General features: G+C 40.8%; 1 protein-coding gene across 2 annotated transcripts in view; it reads left to right on the top strand.

Moving 5' to 3' along the window:
* OLFM3 (olfactomedin 3) overlaps nucleotides 1–15,887 on the top strand; it is a 323,003-nt gene extending 307,116 nt beyond the window's left edge. For both annotated transcript variants that reach the window (XM_075322197.1, XM_075322196.1), the window contains exons 5-6: nucleotides 8,928–9,034; nucleotides 10,795–15,887. In XM_075322197.1, the coding sequence (XP_075178312.1) occupies nucleotides 8,928–9,034; nucleotides 10,795–11,472 (785 nt within the window). In that variant the 3' untranslated portion in view covers nucleotides 11,473–15,887. The remainder of the gene's footprint in view (nucleotides 1–8,927; nucleotides 9,035–10,794) is intronic.
* The last annotated feature ends 5,745 nt before the right edge of the window (nucleotides 15,888–21,632 follow it).

Raw genomic sequence — 21,632 nt, 5'->3', positions numbered from 1 at the left:
GCAGATGACACAGTCACAAACCCGCAGCCTATTAGGTAACGCCCTTCTATTAGATCAGTCGGGCTGCCAAGCCGTACTCCACTGTATATCATGCACGGACAGACACTCTACAATGCAAGGCCCAACAGAAAGGGGCCTGGCTGTATCCTGTACAAACAAAAAAATATGAGGTTTTTGTTGGTATTTATGGCCATAAAACGTAAGCCTACACCCTCGTCAAGGGACCTCATGTCTGTAGGTCCCTACACTAAATATAAAAAAAGCAACAATAAGAGGATAATGTCCTCCAAAAATCAAGTATTACTCACAGCAAGTTGGGCTGCAGTGTGTACATCGCCCTGGCCAAAAACTGATGCTCTAGCAGGATACAGCTAAACCCCCACTAAGTGGAGACATCACAGGTGCAGGAAAAGCACATCACACACACACCTTCATGGAATGGAGGGGAGGTGACTGCTAGATGATAAAACTGCACACAAGTGGCTTGCATAGAGCGCTGTTCACATGCAGATGACACAGTCACAAACCCGCAGCCTATTAGGTAACGCCCTTCTATTAGATCAGGCGGGCTGCCAAGCCGTACTCCACTGTATATCATGCACGGACAGACACTCTACAATGCAAGGCCCAACAGAAAGGGGCCTGGCTGTATCCTGTACAAACAAAAAAATATGAGGTTTTTGTTGGTATTTATGGCCATAAAACGTAAGCCTACACCCTCGTCAAGGGACCTCATGTCTGTAGGTCCCTACACTAAATATAAAAAAAACAACAATAAGAGGATAATGTCCTCCAAAAATCAAGTATTACTCACAGCAAGTTGGGCTGCAGTGTGTACATCGCCCTGGCCAAAAACTGATGCTCTAGCAGGATACAGCTAAACCCCCACTAAGTGGAGACATCACAGGTGCAGGAAAAGCACATCACACACACACCTTCATGGAATGGAGGGGAGGTGACTGCTAGATGATAAAACTGCACACAAGTGGCTTGCATAGAGCGCTGTTCACATGCAGATGACACAGTCACAAACCCGCAGCCTATTAGGTAACGCCCTTCTATTAGATCAGGCGGGCTGCCAAGCCGTACTCCACTGTATATCATGCACGGACAGACACTCTACAATGCAAGGCCCAACAGAAAGGGGCCTGGCTGTATCCTGTACAAACAAAAAAATATGAGGTTTTTGTTGGTATTTATGGCCATAAAACGTAAGCCTACACCCTCGTCAAGGGACCTCATGTCTGTAGGTCCCTACACTAAATATAAAAAAAGCAACAATAAGAGGATAATGTCCTCCAAAAATCAAGTATTACTCACAGCAAGTTGGGCTGCAGTGTGTACATCGCCCTGGCCAAAAACTGATGCTCTAGCAGGATACAGCTAAACCCCCACTAAGTGGAGACATCACAGGTGCAGGAAAAGCACATCACACACACACCTTCATGGAATGGAGGGGAGGTGACTGCTAGATGATAAAACTGCACACAAGTGGCTTGCATAGAGCGCTGTTCACATGCAGATGACACAGTCACAAACCCGCAGCCTATTAGGTAACGCCCTTCTATTAGATCAGGCGGGCTGCCAAGCCGTACTCCACTGTATATCATGCACGGACAGACACTCTACAATGCAAGGCCCAACAGAAAGGGGCCTGGCTGTATCCTGTACAAACAAAAAAATATGAGGTTTTTGTTGGTATTTATGGCCATAAAACGTAAGCCTACACCCTCGTCAAGGGACCTCATGTCTGTAGGTCCCTACACTAAATATAAAAAAAGCAACAATAAGAGGATAATGTCCTCCAAAAATCAAGTATTACTCACAGCAAGTTGGGCTGCAGTGTGTACATCGCCCTGGCCAAAAACTGATGCTCTAGCAGGATACAGCTAAACCCCCACTAAGTGGAGACATCACAGGTGCAGGAAAAGCACATCACACACACACCTTCATGGAATGGAGGGGAGGTGACTGCTAGATGATAAAACTGCACACAAGTGGCTTGCATAGAGCGCTGTTCACATGCAGATGACACAGTCACAAACCCGCAGCCTATTAGGTAACGCCCTTCTATTAGATCAGGCGGGCTGCCAAGCCGTACTCCACTGTATATCATGCACGGACAGACACTCTACAATGCAAGGCCCAACAGAAAGGGGCCTGGCTGTATCCTGTACAAACAAAAAAATATGAGGTTTTTGTTGGTATTTATGGCCATAAAACGTAAGCCTACACCCTCGTCAAGGGACCTCATGTCTGTAGGTCCCTACACTAAATATAAAAAAAAGCAACAATAAGAGGATAATGTCCTCCAAAAATCAAGTATTACTCACAGCAAGTTGGGCTGCAGTGTGTACATCGCCCTGGCCAAAAACTGATGCTCTAGCAGGATACAGCTAAACCCCCACTAAGTGGAGACATCACAGGTGCAGGAAAAGCACATCACACACACACCTTCATGGAATGGAGGGGAGGTGACTGCTAGATGATAAAACTGCACACAAGTGGCTTGCATAGAGCGCTGTTCACATGCAGATGACACAGTCACAAACCCGCAGCCTATTAGGTAACGCCCTTCTATTAGATCAGGCGGGCTGCCAAGCCGTACTCCACTGTATATCATGCACGGACAGACACTCTACAATGCAAGGCCCAACAGAAAGGGGCCTGGCTGTATCCTGTACAAACAAAAAAATATGAGGTTTTTGTTGGTATTTATGGCCATAAAACGTAAGCCTACACCCTCGTCAAGGGACCTCATGTCTGTAGGTCCCTACACTAAATATAAAAAAAAGCAACAATAAGAGGATAATGTCCTCCAAAAATCAAGTATTACTCACAGCAAGTTGGGCTGCAGTGTGTACATCGCCCTGGCCAAAAACTGATGCTCTAGCAGGATACAGCTAAACCCCCACTAAGTGGAGACATCACAGGTGCAGGAAAAGCACATCACACACACACCTTCATGGAATGGAGGGGAGGTGACTGCTAGATGATAAAACTGCACTCATATTTTTTTGTTTGTACAGGATACAGCCAGGCCCCTTTCTGTTGGGCCTTGCATTGTAGAGTGTCTGTCCGTGCATGATATACAGTGGAGTACGGCTTGGCAGCCCGCCTGATCTAATAGAAGGGCGTTACCTAATAGGCTGCGGGTTTGTGACTGTGTCATCTGCATGTGAACAGCGCTCTATGCAAGCCACTTGTGTGCAGTTTTATCATCTAGCAGTCACCTCCCCTCCATTCCATGAAGGTGTGTGTGTGATGTGCTTTTCCTGCACCTGTGATGTCTCCACTTAGTGGGGGTTTAGCTGTATCCTGCTAGAGCATCAGTTTTTGGCCAGGGCGATGTACACACTGCAGCCCAACTTGCTGTGAGTAATACTTGATTTTTGGAGGACATTATCCTCTTATTGTTGCTTTTTTTTATATTTAGTGTAGGGACCTACAGACATGAGGTCCCTTGACGAGGGTGTAGGCTTACGTTTTATGGCCATAAATACCAACAAAAACCTCATATTTTTTTGTTTGTACAGGATACAGCCAGGCCCCTTTCTGTTGGGCCTTGCATTGTAGAGTGTCTGTCCGTGCATGATATACAGTGGAGTACGGCTTGGCAGCCCGCCTGATCTAATAGAAGGGCGTTACCTAATAGGCTGCGGGTTTGTGACTGTGTCATCTGCATGTGAACAGCGCTCTATGCAAGCCACTTGTGTGCAGTTTTATCATCTAGCAGTCACCTCCCCTCCATTCCATGAAGGTGTGTGTGTGATGTGCTTTTCCTGCACCTGTGATGTCTCCACTTAGTGGGGGTTTAGCTGTATCCTGCTAGAGCATCAGTTTTTGGCCAGGGCGATGTACACACTGCAGCCCAACTTGCTGTGAGTAATACTTGATTTTTGGAGGACATTATCCTCTTATTGTTGCTTTTTTTATATTTAGTGTAGGGACCTACAGACATGAGGTCCCTTGACGAGGGTGTGGGCTTACGTTTTATGGCCATAAATACCAACAAAAACCTCATATTTTTTTGTTTGTACAGGATACAGCCAGGCCCCTTTCTGTTGGGCCTTGCATTGTAGAGTGTCTGTCCGTGCATGATATACAGTGGAGTACGGCTTGGCAGCCCGCCTGATCTAATAGAAGGGCGTTACCTAATAGGCTGCGGGTTTGTGACTGTGTCATCTGCATGTGAACAGCGCTCTATGCAAGCCACTTGTGTGCAGTTTTATCATCTAGCAGTCACCTCCCCTCCATTCCATGAAGGTGTGTGTGTGATGTGCTTTTCCTGCACCTGTGATGTCTCCACTTAGTGGGGGTTTAGCTGTATCCTGCTAGAGCATCAGTTTTTGGCCAGGGCCATTTTAAACTTTACAGAGAGAAGACTTTTTAGCTGTCAAGTTATTGAATTTATTTTGCATTTAGCATTAGGGAATGTAAAGAAAATATGGCTAAAGGGTTCATTTTCTGCCTATATTGAACAGTTATGATTGCTCTCCTGTGAAATTGCATTAAAAATTTGGCATGTATGCTAAAGACACGGAAGAAATAGAAATCCTGCTGTAATAAAATAGACATGCCTGCTTAATTTCTGTACTCAGTGGGAGAATAAGTGTTTAATGGTTATAAGTGATTGTTTGAAAGGCATATATTTTCTAAATATCGGTTGTTTTTATGAAGGGTAGAAATGCATTTTATAAAAGAGAAAGGTTAGGGGTATAACTTTACCAAGGAATTCAGATGATGTGATTAGGTCTAAAAAAAAATAATAATAATAAACTGCAATTTAATCATTATAGTGCTATGCTGCTGCGCTCAGCCCGCTTGCGTGTTCACAGAGAAATGTGGGGAGTCTCTGCTGCAAATGAAAACAGCCTCTCAGATAATCAGTATTATTTTACACAAATTATTCTCTATTACTGGCGGCCCATGGGGAAAAGGACAAACAATAAGCAATGTCTTGTTTGACTTGCTGCCTGTGGTGATGATTTCAAAGCTGCCATGTATGTAAGGCCGTGTCCATGCGGGACATCTTCAGGGTTCTTTTGCTGATGTGTTATTTTACGGCTAGCAACTAATATTAGTGAATGCAAATGTCTGTATTCTTATTCAGAAGGTGCTCTGATAACCACATTAGTTTTGGCATTAATTATCATTACAGCAAGCTCTGCATTTTAAATCAGCAGAGAGCAAAACACCATAAAAATGACAAAAAACACAATCATGAAAACAATATATTAATAACACATGGTGCTGTACAAGTTGTTTTTTTTTAAAAAAAAAGTGTATGTATATGTACGATGTTTAAAAAGGATTTATACCTAAGATGTACAGCAGTTGAAATAAGTATTAAACACGTCAATCATTTTTTCAGTAAATATGTTTTTGAAAGTGCTATTGACATTAATTTTGCACCCAATGTCAGTAACAATCCATCAATCGACAAAGGCAAAGAAATCAAACCATAGATGTCCATAAATTTAGGGATGTGTAATGATGAGAAATGACAGAAGTAAAAAGAACACGCTTACCTAAATGTATTTGATACTTTGTTCAAAATCCTTTGTTGGTGATGACAGCTTCAAGACACCTTCTGTATAGAGAAACTAGAGGAATGCATTGCTCAGGTGGGATTTTGGTCCATTCTTCCACATGAACACTCTTCAAATCCTGAAGGTTCAATGGGCTCCAACTAGGAACTTTGAACTTTAGTCCCTTCCATAAATTTACTATTGGATTCAGGTCAGGTGAATGGCTAGGCCATTCTAGCAGCTTAATTTTCTTTTTCTCAAACCAATTGTGAGTTTCCTTGACTGTGTGTTTGGGATCATGACTCGGTGCATTTGTCTGTTCATCTTTCCTTCAATCATGTCAAGTTTGCCAGTGCTGTATGCTGAAGATCAGCCCCACACCATGATGTTCCACTTCTACTTTTGTTTTTTTGCCAGTATATGCAGTGCCTTTTGGCCTCCAAACATGATATATATTATGACATCCAAAGACTTCAATTTTGATCTCATCTGACCAGACTATAGTCTCCCAGTATTATTCAAACTTGTCTAAGTGTTGTTCACAAAACTTTACACATGTTTGAACATGCTTTTTGTTCAGCAATGGAGTTTTGCATGGTAAGGCCATGGCGGTTGAGTTCATTACTTATTGTTTTCTTTCAAACAATTGTACCTAGTGATTTCAAGTCTTTCTGTAGCTCTACACAGGTGGCTCTTTCCTCCTGGACAACTCTTCTGATAATTTTCTTCACTCCTCTGTCTGAAATCTTGTGGGAACCACCTGGCCATGACCTGTTTATGTTGAAATGTTCTTTTCACTTTGTTTTATTTTGGCTCCAACTGTACTTACTGGAACATTCAGTAGTTTAGAAAGTCTTCTGTAACCAATGCCATGGGTATGTTTTGCAAAACTAAGGTTGCAAAAGTCTTGAGACAACTCATTGGTTTTACCCATCATGAGATGTTTCTTGTGTGGCACCTTGGTAATAAAACATCTTTTTATACGTCATCAGTTGAACCAGCTGATATTTTCACAAAGTTGCAGGATTGGTTTCTAATTACTCATAAATTTAAGCTGGTGTCATGACTTTCAATGGCTTTTTGCACTTCTCTTTCTTCATGTGTTCAATACTTTTCTGCGTGTTGTATCTAATTATTACACATAACTCAATTTATGGACATCTATAGTTTAATTTTTTTTCCTGGGTGGGATGGGTTGTTACCAAAATCTGGTGAGAAATTAATGTCAATAGCACCTTTAGAAATATATTTACTTAGAAAATTGGTGACATGTTCAATACTTATTTCACCCGCTGTATATGTAGACATTACAAAGATAACAGTTTCGAGACAAACCTCTTAGCCATTGATTTGACTACTATTATTCAGTCTCATTGCTACAGGTAGAAAAAAAAATATTCCTAAATGCCTTCAGAAACATTTGTGAAAGAATGTCTCATTCTACAGAGCTCAATGAATACAAGCATGGTACAGTAAGAGGATGCCAATGTTGCATCAAGTCAGTTCATGAATGTCTCCCCTAATAAATATTCTGTGATTAGTTGTGAGTGGTGTTATTGTGAAGTGAAAGTATCACACCCGGGTAAATGGGGTCAGGAGGCACTATTAGGCCCAGGCTGAACTGCCGAGCGGTGGTATGGCTGTTCTGCGGTGTTGTGCAGTTTGGGGTGTCATGGTGCTCCTATCCGGTTCCTGATGCTCTAGGGCCATTCACAAGCTACATCTAGATGACTTAGCATTAGGTAGGAAGGAAGAAGGCAGTCTAGACCTTTGTGTAAAAAGCTCAAATGGTTTACTTGGTCATAGATCAATAGTCACAGCTTCTTCCACATTTATCCACAACACTGTATTTTCATAAAAATTCGGACTGGGTGGCAATTGGACTGATACTCTGACCTAGCAAATCTATACTTGAGGGTTGGTGTTGCTGTGATAGGCTCTGTAGCTTTAGGGTTATACCTGAGTGCAACTAACCAGTGTGCAGACCAGTCTGGATTCTGTATTTAGATACCCCGCAGGAAAATACCTTTATTTTTCTGGAAAAACAGTCTGGCAAGGTACTCAATTCTTGCAGCCCTTGTACCCTGCTCCTTATCCTCTAGTTGGGGCTGTTTCTCACCTCTAGCTGCCAACTGCCAACGCTCTCTGGTCACCATAATGGGATAGAATTGGAAGAGAGAAAGGGTTAACCACGCTGCCATGGAGAAAATCAGAAGATGAACCCAAAGATAATATCTTTGTGATTTTTAATTTTTAACTCTTTTCACAGTCTTTGCTTATCACTATTACTGTACATCAGTGATTTTTCACCTGATGAAGGAGTCAGCAAAGACTCTGAAAATTAAAAATCACAAAGATATTATCTTTGGGTTCATCTCCTGATTTTCTCCACGGCAGCTCGGTTAACCCTTTCTCTATTTCAATACTATGTTGCAGTAGCTGGGTGTGCATCAGCCTACGTGGTTTATACGTTTACGGTGGTTGTGACCTTCACACCCCTAGAGGTGAGTGTATCTGAGCATACTTTGTATTACACTTGCCATTAAGATAAGACCCCATCTGTGCCTTTTTGTCTTTTCCAGTGACTTTCTATGATCACCATAGTGGCCAGACTGTAGAGGATGTTGATCAGACATCCTCTAATACAGTCCCTTGTTGACCTTTACTTCCCGCGGCTGGTCTCCACTGGTATTAGAGTAATAACTTAAATTGAATCAGACAGAATGACACCGAGAAATACATCAAAGCAGAAACTATTGCTCTACAGTATGAATGTAGAAACATTTGTAATGGCCCCTTTTGAGTCATTACAGAAGCATATAGGAACCACTGCAAATCAGCCAGGAAGTGGCAGACCATATAGATTTATAGAGCGGGGTCATCGAGTGAAGAGGACCTTAGTGCATAAACGGTGCGAATACTTTGCTGACCAAATAACTGCAGATTCCAAACCTTTTATTGTATTCATAAAAGCGCAAAACTTTTCACCTGGTGTTTCATGACAGGAAATTATAGCACTAAGCACAATGCCAACTTTTGAATGAAATGGTGGTAAAAAAAAGTCACCACTGGATTCTGGAGAAATTGAAACACGTTTTGTGAAGTAACAACAAATCACGCTTCTATTTCTGGCAGTCTGATAGATAAATCTGGATTTGGCAAATGTCAGGAGAACATTACCTGCCTGACTTAATTGTGACAAGTGTAACGTTTGGTAGAGGATAATGTTATGGGGTTCTTTTTCTGGGATTGGTCAAGGGTGTTTAAATTTGGCGGAGGGAAATCTTAATTATTTAGCATACCAAAATATTTGGGTGTGAAAATAGCCTCTCCAGAGAGGAAATAATTTCAAGTAATTCACATATCTTGTGTTCATGATTATCTTTTTTGTTCTAGCATGTGGAAAGCTGATGAAGATTAGTGGACCTGTTACAGTAAAGGCATCTGGACCACGGTTTGGAGCTTGGATGACAGATCCTGTAGCATCTGAGAAAAACAATCGTGTATGTATTGGTATAATTACCAAAAAAGAAAAATGCATTAAAAGGGTTGTCCGACTTTAGGCTACAAGTCTGCAGTGTCTCCATGTGACTGCATACTTGTCAATACTTACAGCGAGCGCATTCAGCGCTGTGAGGATTCCTTAATGTCGGCACCAGACGTTCATGTGAGTACAAGTGTGCACTTTGCATACTTCAGTCACATTTCAACTAGACTGTATCCTGCCTTGCTCAATACATTTGCATTGAGGGAGGCCGCACCTTTGCCGCCCCCTTGCCAGCAGCCGCCGCTGCTCGGATCCGGGCCTTCTGGGGTGGTGGCTCCAGGGTCTCTGGATCCGGGAGTCTCGCGGACACGCTGAATAAAAGGGGGGGCATAGATGTATGGGCTAGGCCGTATTAAGTTCGTGATGCCACCCACGGTGTGTGGTGAGATAGGACACCACCGCTGCTGTTATGGGCACCCTGGAGAGATGTCGTGGCAGCTAGATGTTAACCCCTCTATGGGTAGGGATGGTTGCCCCGGGACCCTGTGTCTTCGTGCAGGGTATAGCGATGGCAAGGGGATGTTTGATTACTCACAGTCAATGAATCACACAAGTCTTTGGTAAACCAAGGTGCTGGTGGCCGGCGCCGCGGCCGGTTGCATTCGGATCGCCCACCCAAGCGGGTAGTCTCTATCCTTTTCCTTTGCACTGACTTTGTGTAAGGTGGACTTCCTAGTCTGGAACTCAAGAGTCCGCTCCCGGCTGGATGTGGCCTAAGGAGCCGTGCCCACAGATGCTGGCCCATGGGATCTATGGGCCCTGGCGATGACCTCCTATCCCTATCGGTGGGCTGTTGTCTTCTATTAGGGACTTTGGGTGGGGCAGGACCTCTAGTCCTGGCCTTAATCGGTGAATTAACCAGGCCGCTGGTTTCCGGTCCTGGCTTCAGGGTCTGAGTACCCCCCTTTTGTGCTCTGGTTTCAGGGTCGGTTCCCTGTGTCGGTACCGGCGGGCTACAACCCTGTCCCGGTCCACCTCGGTTCTGCCGAGCCGTCTTTCCGTTTCCTGCTGACAGAGAACAGCGTCTGCCACCTAGCCAAAGGTACCAGGGCTCCTACCCTGGCACCATTTAACTTGAACTACCTCTGCTGGAGCTACACCTAGCTCCAGCCCACACTCCTCTCCACTTGAACTCCAAACTGAACTAAAGCTTAACTGCTTGTTTTCCCACCCCGGGATGTCTAGACCCCTGGGTGGGCGTGTCCAACCACCTGGTCCGACCCACTGGTGTGTCTGTCTTTCCCTAAGGGGGGGGGGCCTAGAGTTTCAGGTCGGCTGTGTGTTTCCTAAGTGAGGGACGGGTGTTGTGCAGGGGCCTATCTGTGACTACCTGGTTTTGCCAGGGCGTCACACACCCATCGAGTTGGCATGTGACCACATGTATGCAAGTCAAATACATGCATTTATATGCTTGCTGCTCCTGGTGCTGGCAACAGAGAATACTTGAAGCACAAAGTGCCCATGCTGTGAGGATTCACAAGTTTGCACTATACTTTGAAGCATTTTAATATTGTTCACATATTGCTCTGCTCAATTATGTCTTGTATAATATGAGATCACTGAACTAAAAAGCAAATAGAAAGCATTGCAAGGTTTTTAATGATTTGCATATTATTAATCATGTTTTAAACTGTCATCTATATGTAAATAAAAGAAAAAAATGAAATTCTATGTTGAAGAATAAGTTAATTAGGAATGTGTCTATTCTCTTGGTAGGTTTGGTATATGGAAGGATTCACAACAAGCAAAATAGTTCGGGAGTATAAGTCACTGGCAGATTTTGTCACAGGAGCTGAATCCAGGACTTACACCTTACCAGTTAAATGGGCTGGCACTAGTCACCTGGTCTACAATGGTTCACTCTTCTTCAACAAGTATCAGAGCAACATAATCATCAAGTACAGCTTCAATACAGGGAAAATCCTGGCCCAGCGTAGCTTGGACAATGCCGGTTTCAACAATGTCTATCCTTACACGTGGGGTGGTTATTCTGACATCGACTTAATGGCTGATGAGTTTGGGCTCTGGGCTGTTTATGCTACTAACCAGAATGCTGGAAATATTGTTGTAAGCCAGCTTCGACAGGACACATTAGAAGTTGTTAAGAGCTGGAGTACAGGATATCCCAAAAGGAGTGCTGGAGAATCCTTCATGATTTGTGGCACATTGTATGTCACCAACAACCATCTCACTGGTGCCAAGGTCTACTACTCATACTCAACCAAGACCTCTTCATATGAGTACATGGACATCCCCTTCCACAATCAGTACTTTCATATATCCATGCTGGATTACAATGCTCGGGACCGTGCTCTCTATGCCTGGAACAATGGACACCAGGTGCTCTTCAATGTCACACTTTTTCACATCATTAAAACAGATGGTGATGTGTGAATTGCAACTCAACTTGCCTACCACACAAGCTCCCTTGCTCACCTTTCAATGATCTGTTGCTCATTTTCTTGATTTGCTTACTTTCATAATTTTTCCTACTGGTTGGCAGTGTCTACTTTTCTTTTCATAGCCTTTTTTTTGTTTGTCAGTTATTTATTTTGTGTATGCTTTGTGATTACATGTTTTGCCAGCATACTGTGGTGCCTGGGAACCTACCATACACATGACAGTCTGACATTTAAAGAAAGCATATTTGCAAGACATGTCAATCACAATGGTGTAGGATGGATTACAAAAGAGAAGGGATTGGAATTCACTTAAAAAGTATTCAACGAGTGATCAACATTGAAAAACACAGATTATAACTCTGCATATTAAGCAGATCATTTGCATTATGTAGATATACTCACAGTCCTTAAAGGGATTGTCCATAACTAGGCAAACCCCTTCTTAAATACTGTATCCCCCATGTAAATTAAAGATACCTTATACTTCCCTCCCGAACCAGTGCCATTCCAGCAATGTCAGGGCAGGGTCTATCGAAACTTACATGACATATTTATGCTGCGTGAAGCCCGCAACCAATCAGTGGCCGGGTTTTTGTGCTCTCCCTTCCTTTGGACGAATCTTGAACATCCGATGGAGGTATATGCGCTCTCAAGCTCAATAGTGAAAAATTATTGGATGTAGGGCTCACATAGCATAAAACTGCCATGTGAGTCTCGGGAGACCTATCATAGACATCACTGGAATGGCACCAGTATGGGAGGTTATTTTAAGATGTTTTTTATTTTACAAGGGGGAATGAAACATTTAAGAAGGGTATGTTCAATTAGTGGATATCCCATCTAAGGTAGAAAGGTAAATTAATATTTATAGAGTTTATGTAAATGAAACATCGGTTTCCCCAAGACTATAAACATTTAACGTATTAATTTGAGCCATTATTACAACTTTACCACTAAAATATCAGCCTCCTTTTCTAACAGTATTACTGTAGACTCCTTCTATATGCCGAGATGTAAGATGGAAAACTGAACATCTATTGTGTTCTGTCTTCTCTTGCATCTAAACTATTTCATTAGAATAGTGATTAATAAGTAATGATACTTAAATAAAATATATGACGCATCTGTTAATTTAAGTAAAATTCTTTATGAGAAGTAGTATATTTTATGAAATCTTTATATTTGATACCTTTTAATAGATTTCACATCAACTTTAGAAGTCTATATAATATATAGTTTTAAATATTTTGAGTCTGGGAAGTTGTAAGTTAGGTAAAGCCTAAACCATATGAGTAACGACAAGAAGACTAGTCAACAACACATCAGAATTTTTTTTCCTCTATCAGTAAGTTGATGGCTAATATTATTCTTCTGAATACATACTGTATATATGTAATGTATACTGTACATATAGAAATAAACTAGTTGGCTGATATTTTGGAAAGTCCAGGGTTTTACGCACCTCAGTAGTTTATATTTGTCGGAACGGAGTAAGGACTTAGTTTCAATCCTGTAAGATATTAATTATCACCATGAGAGATATAAAAGGGTTAATCAGCGGAGTCGTCCCATTACTCCTTTATCATATCGCTGAATAGCTAGATGGCAGGTCTAATTATCTGTAATTATTAAACCCTGGAGCAGCCTCTACTAATAAGTCATAACGATGGACAATTATTTGGTCTATTAATCACACAGACTCTATTAATGTGTTGAGCCCATGAGCAAGTAACCAGTTTGTGATATTAATTTGCTGACTACAAAAGAGATACCACTGACAAGAAAAAACATCAGGTTGTTAAAACCTAAAAAGTGGATGTGATCTATGGAGAAATTCCCAATTTTGTATTGAAGCAGTCAATGGAGGCCACAACGTTTTTCCTGTATGTTCCCTAATTAATGTGTTTTATTGTATGTGTACAAAAGTGATGGCCGTGTTTGTCTCTGTGAACATGTGTTCATATTTTGTTTTCTTTAGGTAATTATTCTTTGCCTTACTCCATTGTACTGTATGTATCCAGTTGGCACCACCGTATATTTTTTATGTAATTTTTCTATTCAGTACCATAAGGTATAAGCCCATCTTTAGGGACCTTCTTAACAGAGCCAGGATATCGCTCTGACATGCCCTGCACAAGACTGTTATCCAAAATACTGTGTACAATAAGTCCCCACTCTTCCTATTTTCATGTACGAGTGCTATCCATTGCTTTCACGGAAAGCATTCGTACTTGTGATAATCTATGGGGCTATTCACATGTCTGTGATTTTTTGTAGCCCGAGGGGATGACATCTGAGTGTGGTACCAATATGTGGACCAAACATGATTCAAATTAATTGGTAAATTGTAGTGTACTTTTGCACCCAAACAGTAGTTTTATCCACAAAACTTCATGACTATTAACAGTTAAATCCATGTCCTTTTACAGCAAAACAGCATGTCTGAGCAGTTGACAGTCACCTTGCTTACAACATGGCTTAGGCCTTCTCCTTCACATGTCAGTAAAAATAAGTATATAAAAAACTGGTACTAGTGTCTTTAGTGTTTCCCATCAGTGTGGCACCAGATGGAGCATGGATGTCATCGTGTACTGTACATGTTTTTTTACAGACCCATAGACTTGTATTAACCCTTGTCATCTCTGCTGCCAGAAAAAATGGACATGTCTCCACGTGGTTCACAAGGACACATGATTCTTTTGAAAACATGGACATGTGAAGATCGCCATGTTATATTTATCCATTTTTTTCACAGATACCACGCATACCAGAAAAGTACATGTGAATGAGGCCTTATATGGCCAATGTAAACTCAAAATATCAAAGAGGTTGTCCACAAGTTTTACATTTATCCTTAGGATAGGTCATCAATGTCTGATCGGCTGGGGTCTGACACCTGGCACTCCTGCCTTTCAGCTTATCCTGATATCAACGACGGCAGCAGGTGGCCATAAATGCTCAGTTCCAAAGCTGCCCCATCATCTGATAGCGGCCGCGGCAAGGTATTGCACATCTGCCTCCTATTGCTTTGAAAGGGAGGTGGATGTGCAGTACCTGGCCACTATCAGTTGACAGGGCAGCTCCCAAACTGTGCATTTTTGGCCACCGGCACCAAGAACAAATGATTGGTGGGGTGCCAGGTGTCAGACCTTGGCTGATCAGACATTGATGACCAATCATAAGAATAGGCCATCTATGTAAAAGTAGTGGACAACCCCTTTTAACTTGCTGGAGGCATAAATTCATATTGGTATCCAACCAAACAAGTGCAAAATTCACACATTTTATACATTTGAAGAGTTCTTTCTCTTCCTCTAGGCATTGGAAATCATTGCGTTAATGTAAATCTGAACTTGGGACGAGTATGGAACAACAGTCCTTGAACTAAACAATTTGCCTTGCCCCAATGTAACGGGAAAAAAAAAGATTTTTTTTTACTGTTCATGCAGGTTAATCTCAATAGGACATGAATAAATGAACTATGAGTAGGACCTTACAAATTGGAAATGCTGATACTTCAGTATTAAGACAAAATGAGGTCAACATTGGTTATTCGTTGTACAGTGCATAATATATTTATTATATGATATTAGATATTTGCTACCAGCTACTTTTTATCTAAACTCTTACAGTAGTATTAGTAGCTTTATTGTAAAGATTGTCCATATTACACTCAATGACTGATGAAACACATGGTACATACAAAGAAAACAACAACAAAGATAAGAAGCACCAGATGTATTCTTCATAATACAAGAGTGAGGACAATTACATGTAACCATAATAACTGCAGATTGTTTCCCAAGATTTGTATGTTCATAACATATTCCCTATTTTAGTGATACCAAATATAAGGATTGTGAAAAAAAACTTGGTTGCACAGTAGGACAATAGGAGATGACCTACAGTGTACAAATGTAGGTCACCTGGGGGTAGATGGACACAAGTCATTTATGTTCAGGCTATCATGTAGAGCAGAGGTACCCAATATTATGTAGGTCATGAATCATATCTAAACGGACATATCTAAGGTGAAAATTGTACTAAAACATGAAAACTTGATATTACTTCTACCCTAGCGCTAACTGCATGTAAAGTGGTTTTCACCCTAGTGACAAGGTTTAGTCTAGAATGTTATAACCCAACTGATGCTACTTGTTCACAAAAGTATCTCCAGTGGGGAACAACTAAGGTCTATTTCTTTTGAATTGGTTCACAAAAAACCTGTTAGCCCCTATTAATGTCACAGATGTAGCAAGTGCCCATAATACTGGAATAATATGCTATGGTGTTATTATCATGGTACAAATACACAAAATATATACACTTCATATTGGAGCTGTGCAGTTTGCAGTTTTAAATATGTAACCAGAACACAGTATATGGCCAAATAATAATTATCTTTAGCACATAGAATACAATAAAAATACAAGAGATTAAAAAATGGAAAGTGGTCAAGCAGGTGTAGAGGACCAGCAAAAGCCAATATAACGTTCAATGCTAAGAGGTTATTGCCCAATTAATATAAACAAATTTATAAACCAAATAGTAATATATAAAGTGCAAAGGCCAGTAATAAATAGCAAGAAAAAGTGACAAGCATGACAGCCTGCTGTATAAAAAAGGGCACAATTCGTAGAGGTGCTATATGTAGAAAGGGTAATACACTGATTTGCACTATAAATTAATTAAATTATAAGGTTATCATAGAATAATTCATACAATATTATAAATAATAATATTGTTATGGTAATAAGGTGCTAGTGAATAAATAAATTAGATTCAATAGAAAACCGATATAGAATAATTTAATAAAGTGCAATATGCTAATCACATTAGGACACCAAGGAACCTAATATAATAAAAAGTGCTGAGTGCAAACCAGGTAGTATCCGAACTATAATATGCAAGCTAAAATCTTTTTAAAAGTATATAGGATACATATATAGCTGGAAATTACAATAGCAGTAGCTTAGTGCAAATTTAGATCTCATTCATAATAGAAGAAGTGCATATGTAATTGAAAAGCACAATAGCGGTTTGAAAATCCCAAAACACAGTATAATAAGGGCTGAAATAAAGCGTCATTTACAAGAGTCTGTCTGGTCCTGCCACTCTGACGTACGTTTTATGTATAACTTCTTCAGGGAGCGCTCCCTGAAGAAGTTATACATGAAACGTACGTCGGAGTGGCAGGACCAGACAGACCCTTGTAAGTGACGCTTTATTTCAGCCCTTATTATACTGTGTTTTGGGATTTTTAAACCGCTATTGTGCTTTTCAATTACATATGCACTTCTATTATGAATGAGATCTAAATTTGCACTAAGCTACTGCTATTGTAATTTCCAGTTATATATGTATCCTATATACTTTTAAAAAGATTTGAGCTTGCATATTGTAGTTCGGATACTACCTGGTTTGCACTCAGCACTTTTTATTATAGTAGGTTCCATGGTGTCCTAATGTGATTAGCATATTGCACTTTATTAAATTATTCTATATCTGTTTTCTATTGAATCTAATTTATTTATTCACTAGCACCTTATTACCATAACAATATTATTATTTATAATATTGTATGAATTATTCTATGACAACCTTGTAATTTAATTAATTTATAGTGCAAATCAGTGTATTACCCTTTCTACATATAGCACCTCTATGAATTGTGCCCTTTTTAATACAGTAGGCCGTCATGCTTGTCACGTTTTCTTGCTATTTATTACTGGCCTTTGCCCTTTATATATTACCATTTGGTTTATAAATTCATTTATATTAATTGGGCAATAACCTCTTAGCATTGAACGTTATATTGGGTTTTGCTGGTCCTCTACACCTGCTTGACCACTTTCCATTGTTTAATCTCTTGTATTTTTATTGTATTCTATGTAATAAAGATAATTATTATTTGGCCATATACTGTGTTCTGTTTGTTGTTTCTATTGTTATGAGTTCATGGCCCGCTATATAATTGATGAAGGGTGTTCTGTGTTGACTAAGTTTTAAATATGTGTATATCCTTTATCTAAGAAACAGTTATAACAACAAAGATCATAATTTAATAAATTTAGAAATATCACAGGTTTTGTAGAGATGAAGCAATTTCTCTGATGGAATCCACAAACCTCATTCCACCGCTGGGTTTAAACAGCATGTTCCACTTATTAAGTAACATTTGGTAATTATCTACAATATACTTTATGTATTAGTTTAACAGACTGGCAGAAAGGAATGGCACTAACATGTCAGGCACAAAGGAAAAGCATTAACAATGCTACTAAAATGTCAATGTTAAAAAGAAAACCTGGCATAAAAATAATTTGTTTTGTATAGGAGTAAATTAATCATTTTAAATGTTTTACTTTTCCATAGTTACATAGTTAGACATTTGCCCATCAAATTCCAGTAATGGATTTGGGAGGTTTTGTTTTCCATGAACAAATCTATGCCTCATTTTTCACTCCTGATCCCAAGTGTCAATTTACTAGATCAACATTCGAAACAAAAATTTAATACACTTCTATAAGTACCATATTTTCCAGCATATAAGACCACCACCAATGTTTCAAGTTAAAATATAGAGTTTGGGACCTACTATATATACTGAAGTATAAGCTGACCCAAGTATAAGCTGAGGCCCCTGTTTTACCACAAAAGGCTGGGAAACCTTATTGACTCAAGTATAAGCCTAGGGTGGGAAATGCAGCAGCTACTGGAAAATTTCAAAAATAAAAATAGATCCCAATAAAATGTAATGTGCCCCATCCTTGTAGTAATGTGCCCATCCTTGTAATAATGTGCCCATCCTTGTAGTAATGTGCCCATCCTTGTTCCCCTTCCTTGGGCCCTCTAGTAATGTGCCTATTGTTTCGTAATGTCCCCTGCTGTAATGTTCCCATCCTTTAGTAATGTCCTCCTTCTGGTCCCCTTCTTGTCCCCTATTATGCCGTTGTTCTCACACACACAAACACACACACACACACACACACAATTTTTCTCATCTCTCCTATATTCCCGCAGTGTTCTCAACTGCTTCTTCAAGACCGCAGGCCCATAGACCCTCCGTGATCTCGTCCAGTGCACAGAGCTGCCTCTGCAGGCTGCCATCATAGCTTTACTGCAGTTACAGTGCTGGCCAAAAGTATTGGCACCCCTGCAATTCTGTCAGAGAATACTCAGTTACTTCCTGAAAATGATTGCAATCACAAATTCTTTGGTATTATTATCTTCATTTAATTTGCCTTTAGTGAAAAAAAAAAATTGTCATAAAGCCAAATTGGATATAATTCCACACCAAAAATAAATAAGGGGGTGGACAAAAGTATTGGCACTATTTGAAAAATCATGTGATGCTTCTCTAATTTGTGTAATTAACAGCACCTGTAACTTACCTGTGGCACCTAACAGGTGTTGGCAATAACTAAATCACACTTGCAGCCAGTTGTTAGGGATTTAAGTTGACTCAACCTCTGTCCTGTGTCCTTGTGTGTACCACATTGAGCATGGAGAAAAGAAAAAAGACCAAAGAACTGTCTGAGGACTTGAGTATCCAAACTATGAGGAAGCATGAGTAATCTCAAGGCTAGAAATCCATCTCCAAAGACCTGAAAGTTCCTGTGTCTACGGTGCGCAGTGTCATCAAAAAGTTTAAAGCCCATGACACTGTGGCTAACCTCCCTAGATGTGGAAGGAAAAGAAAAATTGACTAGAGATTTCAACGCAAGATTGTGCGGATGGTGGATAAAGAACCTTGACTAACATCCAAACAAGTTCAAGCTGCCCTGCAGTCCGAGTGTACAACAGTGTCAACTCGTACTATCCATCGGTGTCTGAATGAAAAGGGACTGTATGGTAGGATACCCAGGAAGACCCCACTTCTTACTCCGAGACATACAAAATCCTGGCTGGAGTTTGCCAAAACTAACCTGAGAAAGCCTAAAACCTTTTGCAAGAATGTTCTCTGGTCAGATGAGACAAAAGTAGAGCTTTTTGGGAAAAGCCATCAACACAGAGTTTACAGGAAAAAAAAAGAGGCATTCAAAGAAAAGAACACGGTCCTACAGTCAAACATGGCAGAGGTTCCCTGATGTTTTGGGTTGCTTTGCTGCCTCTGGCACTGGACTGCTTGACCGTGTGCATGGCATTATGAAGTCTGAAGACTACCAACAAATTTTGCAGCATAATGTAGGGACCAGTGTGAGAAAGCTGGGTCTCCTTCAGAGGTCATGTGTCTTCCAGCAGGACAATGACCCAAAACACACTTCAAAAATCACTAGAAAATGGTTTGAGAGAAAGCACTGGAGACTACTAAAGTGGCCAGCAATGAGTTCAGACCTGAATCCCATAGACCACCTGTGGAGAGATCTCAAAATGGCAGATTGGAGAAGGCACCTTTCAAATCTCAGGGACCTGGAGCAGTTTGCCAAAGAAGAATGGTCTAAAATTCCAGCAGAGCATTGTAAGAAACTAATTGATGGTTACCGGAAGCAGTTGTTCCCAGTTATTTTGGCTAAAGGTTGTGCAACCAAGTATTAGGCTAAGGGTGCCAATACTTTTGTCTGGCCCATTTTTGGAGTTTTGTGTGAAATGATCAATGATTTGATTTTTGTTTCATTCTCTTTTGTGTTTTTTCATTGCAAGCAAAATAAATGAAGATAATAATACCAAAGAATTTGTGATTGCAAACATTTTCAAGAATAAACTGAGTATTATCTGACAGAATTGCAGAGGTGCCAATATTTTTGGCCAGCACTGTAAATGCTTTACGGCGGCAGCGGTGCCACAAAGCATTCAACTGCTGTAAAGCACTGACAGCAGCGGCGGCTCCATGCACGGGACGAGATCATCATGGGCTGCTTCTTGCGGACCGCATAAATGAAATAGAGATAGACAGGCGCAATATGAGAAGCATCCGTGGATAGACTTAGGATAGATATTTAGAACTGCTCACCTTTGCAGGTTGTGCGCCCCCGCACAACTCCAGTGAAAGCGTGTCAGTCCGGGGTATTCATCCGTTCTGATTGCAGTGTCCAAGCTTATTGTATCCAGACTTATGGTATCGTTGTCGGCTCTTGAACTCCACCGGCACCTTGGGATTCAGGTTTTCCTCCACGATCCTCCAGTTCCCAGCTGGATTCTATAATGGGTTGGCAGGTCCTTTGCAGCTACTACCGAAATCCCAGGTAGGGAGTGGGTATATGGAAAAGAGTTTTTTCGGTCTGATGTAGCGCATAAGGAACCACTTGCTGATATTAAATGTTGTACTTTATTAATTATAAGCTCCTATTAATACAACGCATTTCAGCAGACAATATGCTTTCATCAGGTAATACCTGATGAAAGCATATTGTCTGCTGAAATGCGTTGTATTAATAGGAGCTTATAATTAATAAAGTACAACATTTAGGCTATGTTCACACTAGAAAAATGATTTTTCTTAAGAAAATGTCTTAAGAAATTTCTTAAGAGTGAAGGATTAGTGCACCTGCGTTAAAAAACGCACCAAAAACGCACCTGCGTTATTGCCGCGTTTTTGGTGCGTTTTTGGTGCGTTTTCGGTGCGATTTTACCGCTGGTTGTTCCCTGTGTTATTGTGCCAATTATCTATGGCAAATAACGCAGTTAGCTGCAGAAAAGAAGTGATATGCTCATTCTTTTTCTTAAGAAAATCTACTGAAAGAATTTTCTTAAGAAAAAAACTCAGTGTGCGCACAGCTAATTTTTTTTGCCTTAGGTTTGGCTGGGGAATGGTGTGAACATAGCCTTAATATCAGCAAGTGGTTCCTTATGCGCTACATCAGACCGAAAGAACTCTTTTCCATCTTGTGGACCGCAGACACATAGACCCCTCCATGATCGCGTCCAATACATATGGCCGCCGCTGCTGTCAGCGCTTTACAGCAATTGAATGCTTTGCGGCACCGCCACCGCCGCCGTACAGCATTCAACTGCAGTAAAGCCATGATGGCAGCCTGCAGCGGTAGCTCTGTGCACTGGACGAGATCATGGAGGGGTCTATGGGCCTGTGGTCCGCAAAAAGCAGCTGATGACACCGTGGGAGCGGAGGACAGGTGAGAATAATTTTTTTATGGGAGCTTCACTGAGAGGCAGAGTCTTGGCGATAGGGAGGGCTTATAAATCACCTAATTA

This window comes from Anomaloglossus baeobatrachus, chromosome 8 (genome assembly GCF_048569485.1).
Source record: "Anomaloglossus baeobatrachus isolate aAnoBae1 chromosome 8, aAnoBae1.hap1, whole genome shotgun sequence".
Lineage (NCBI taxonomy): Eukaryota > Metazoa > Chordata > Amphibia > Anura > Aromobatidae > Anomaloglossus > Anomaloglossus baeobatrachus.
This window is presented reverse-complemented; position numbering and strand designations above follow the sequence as displayed.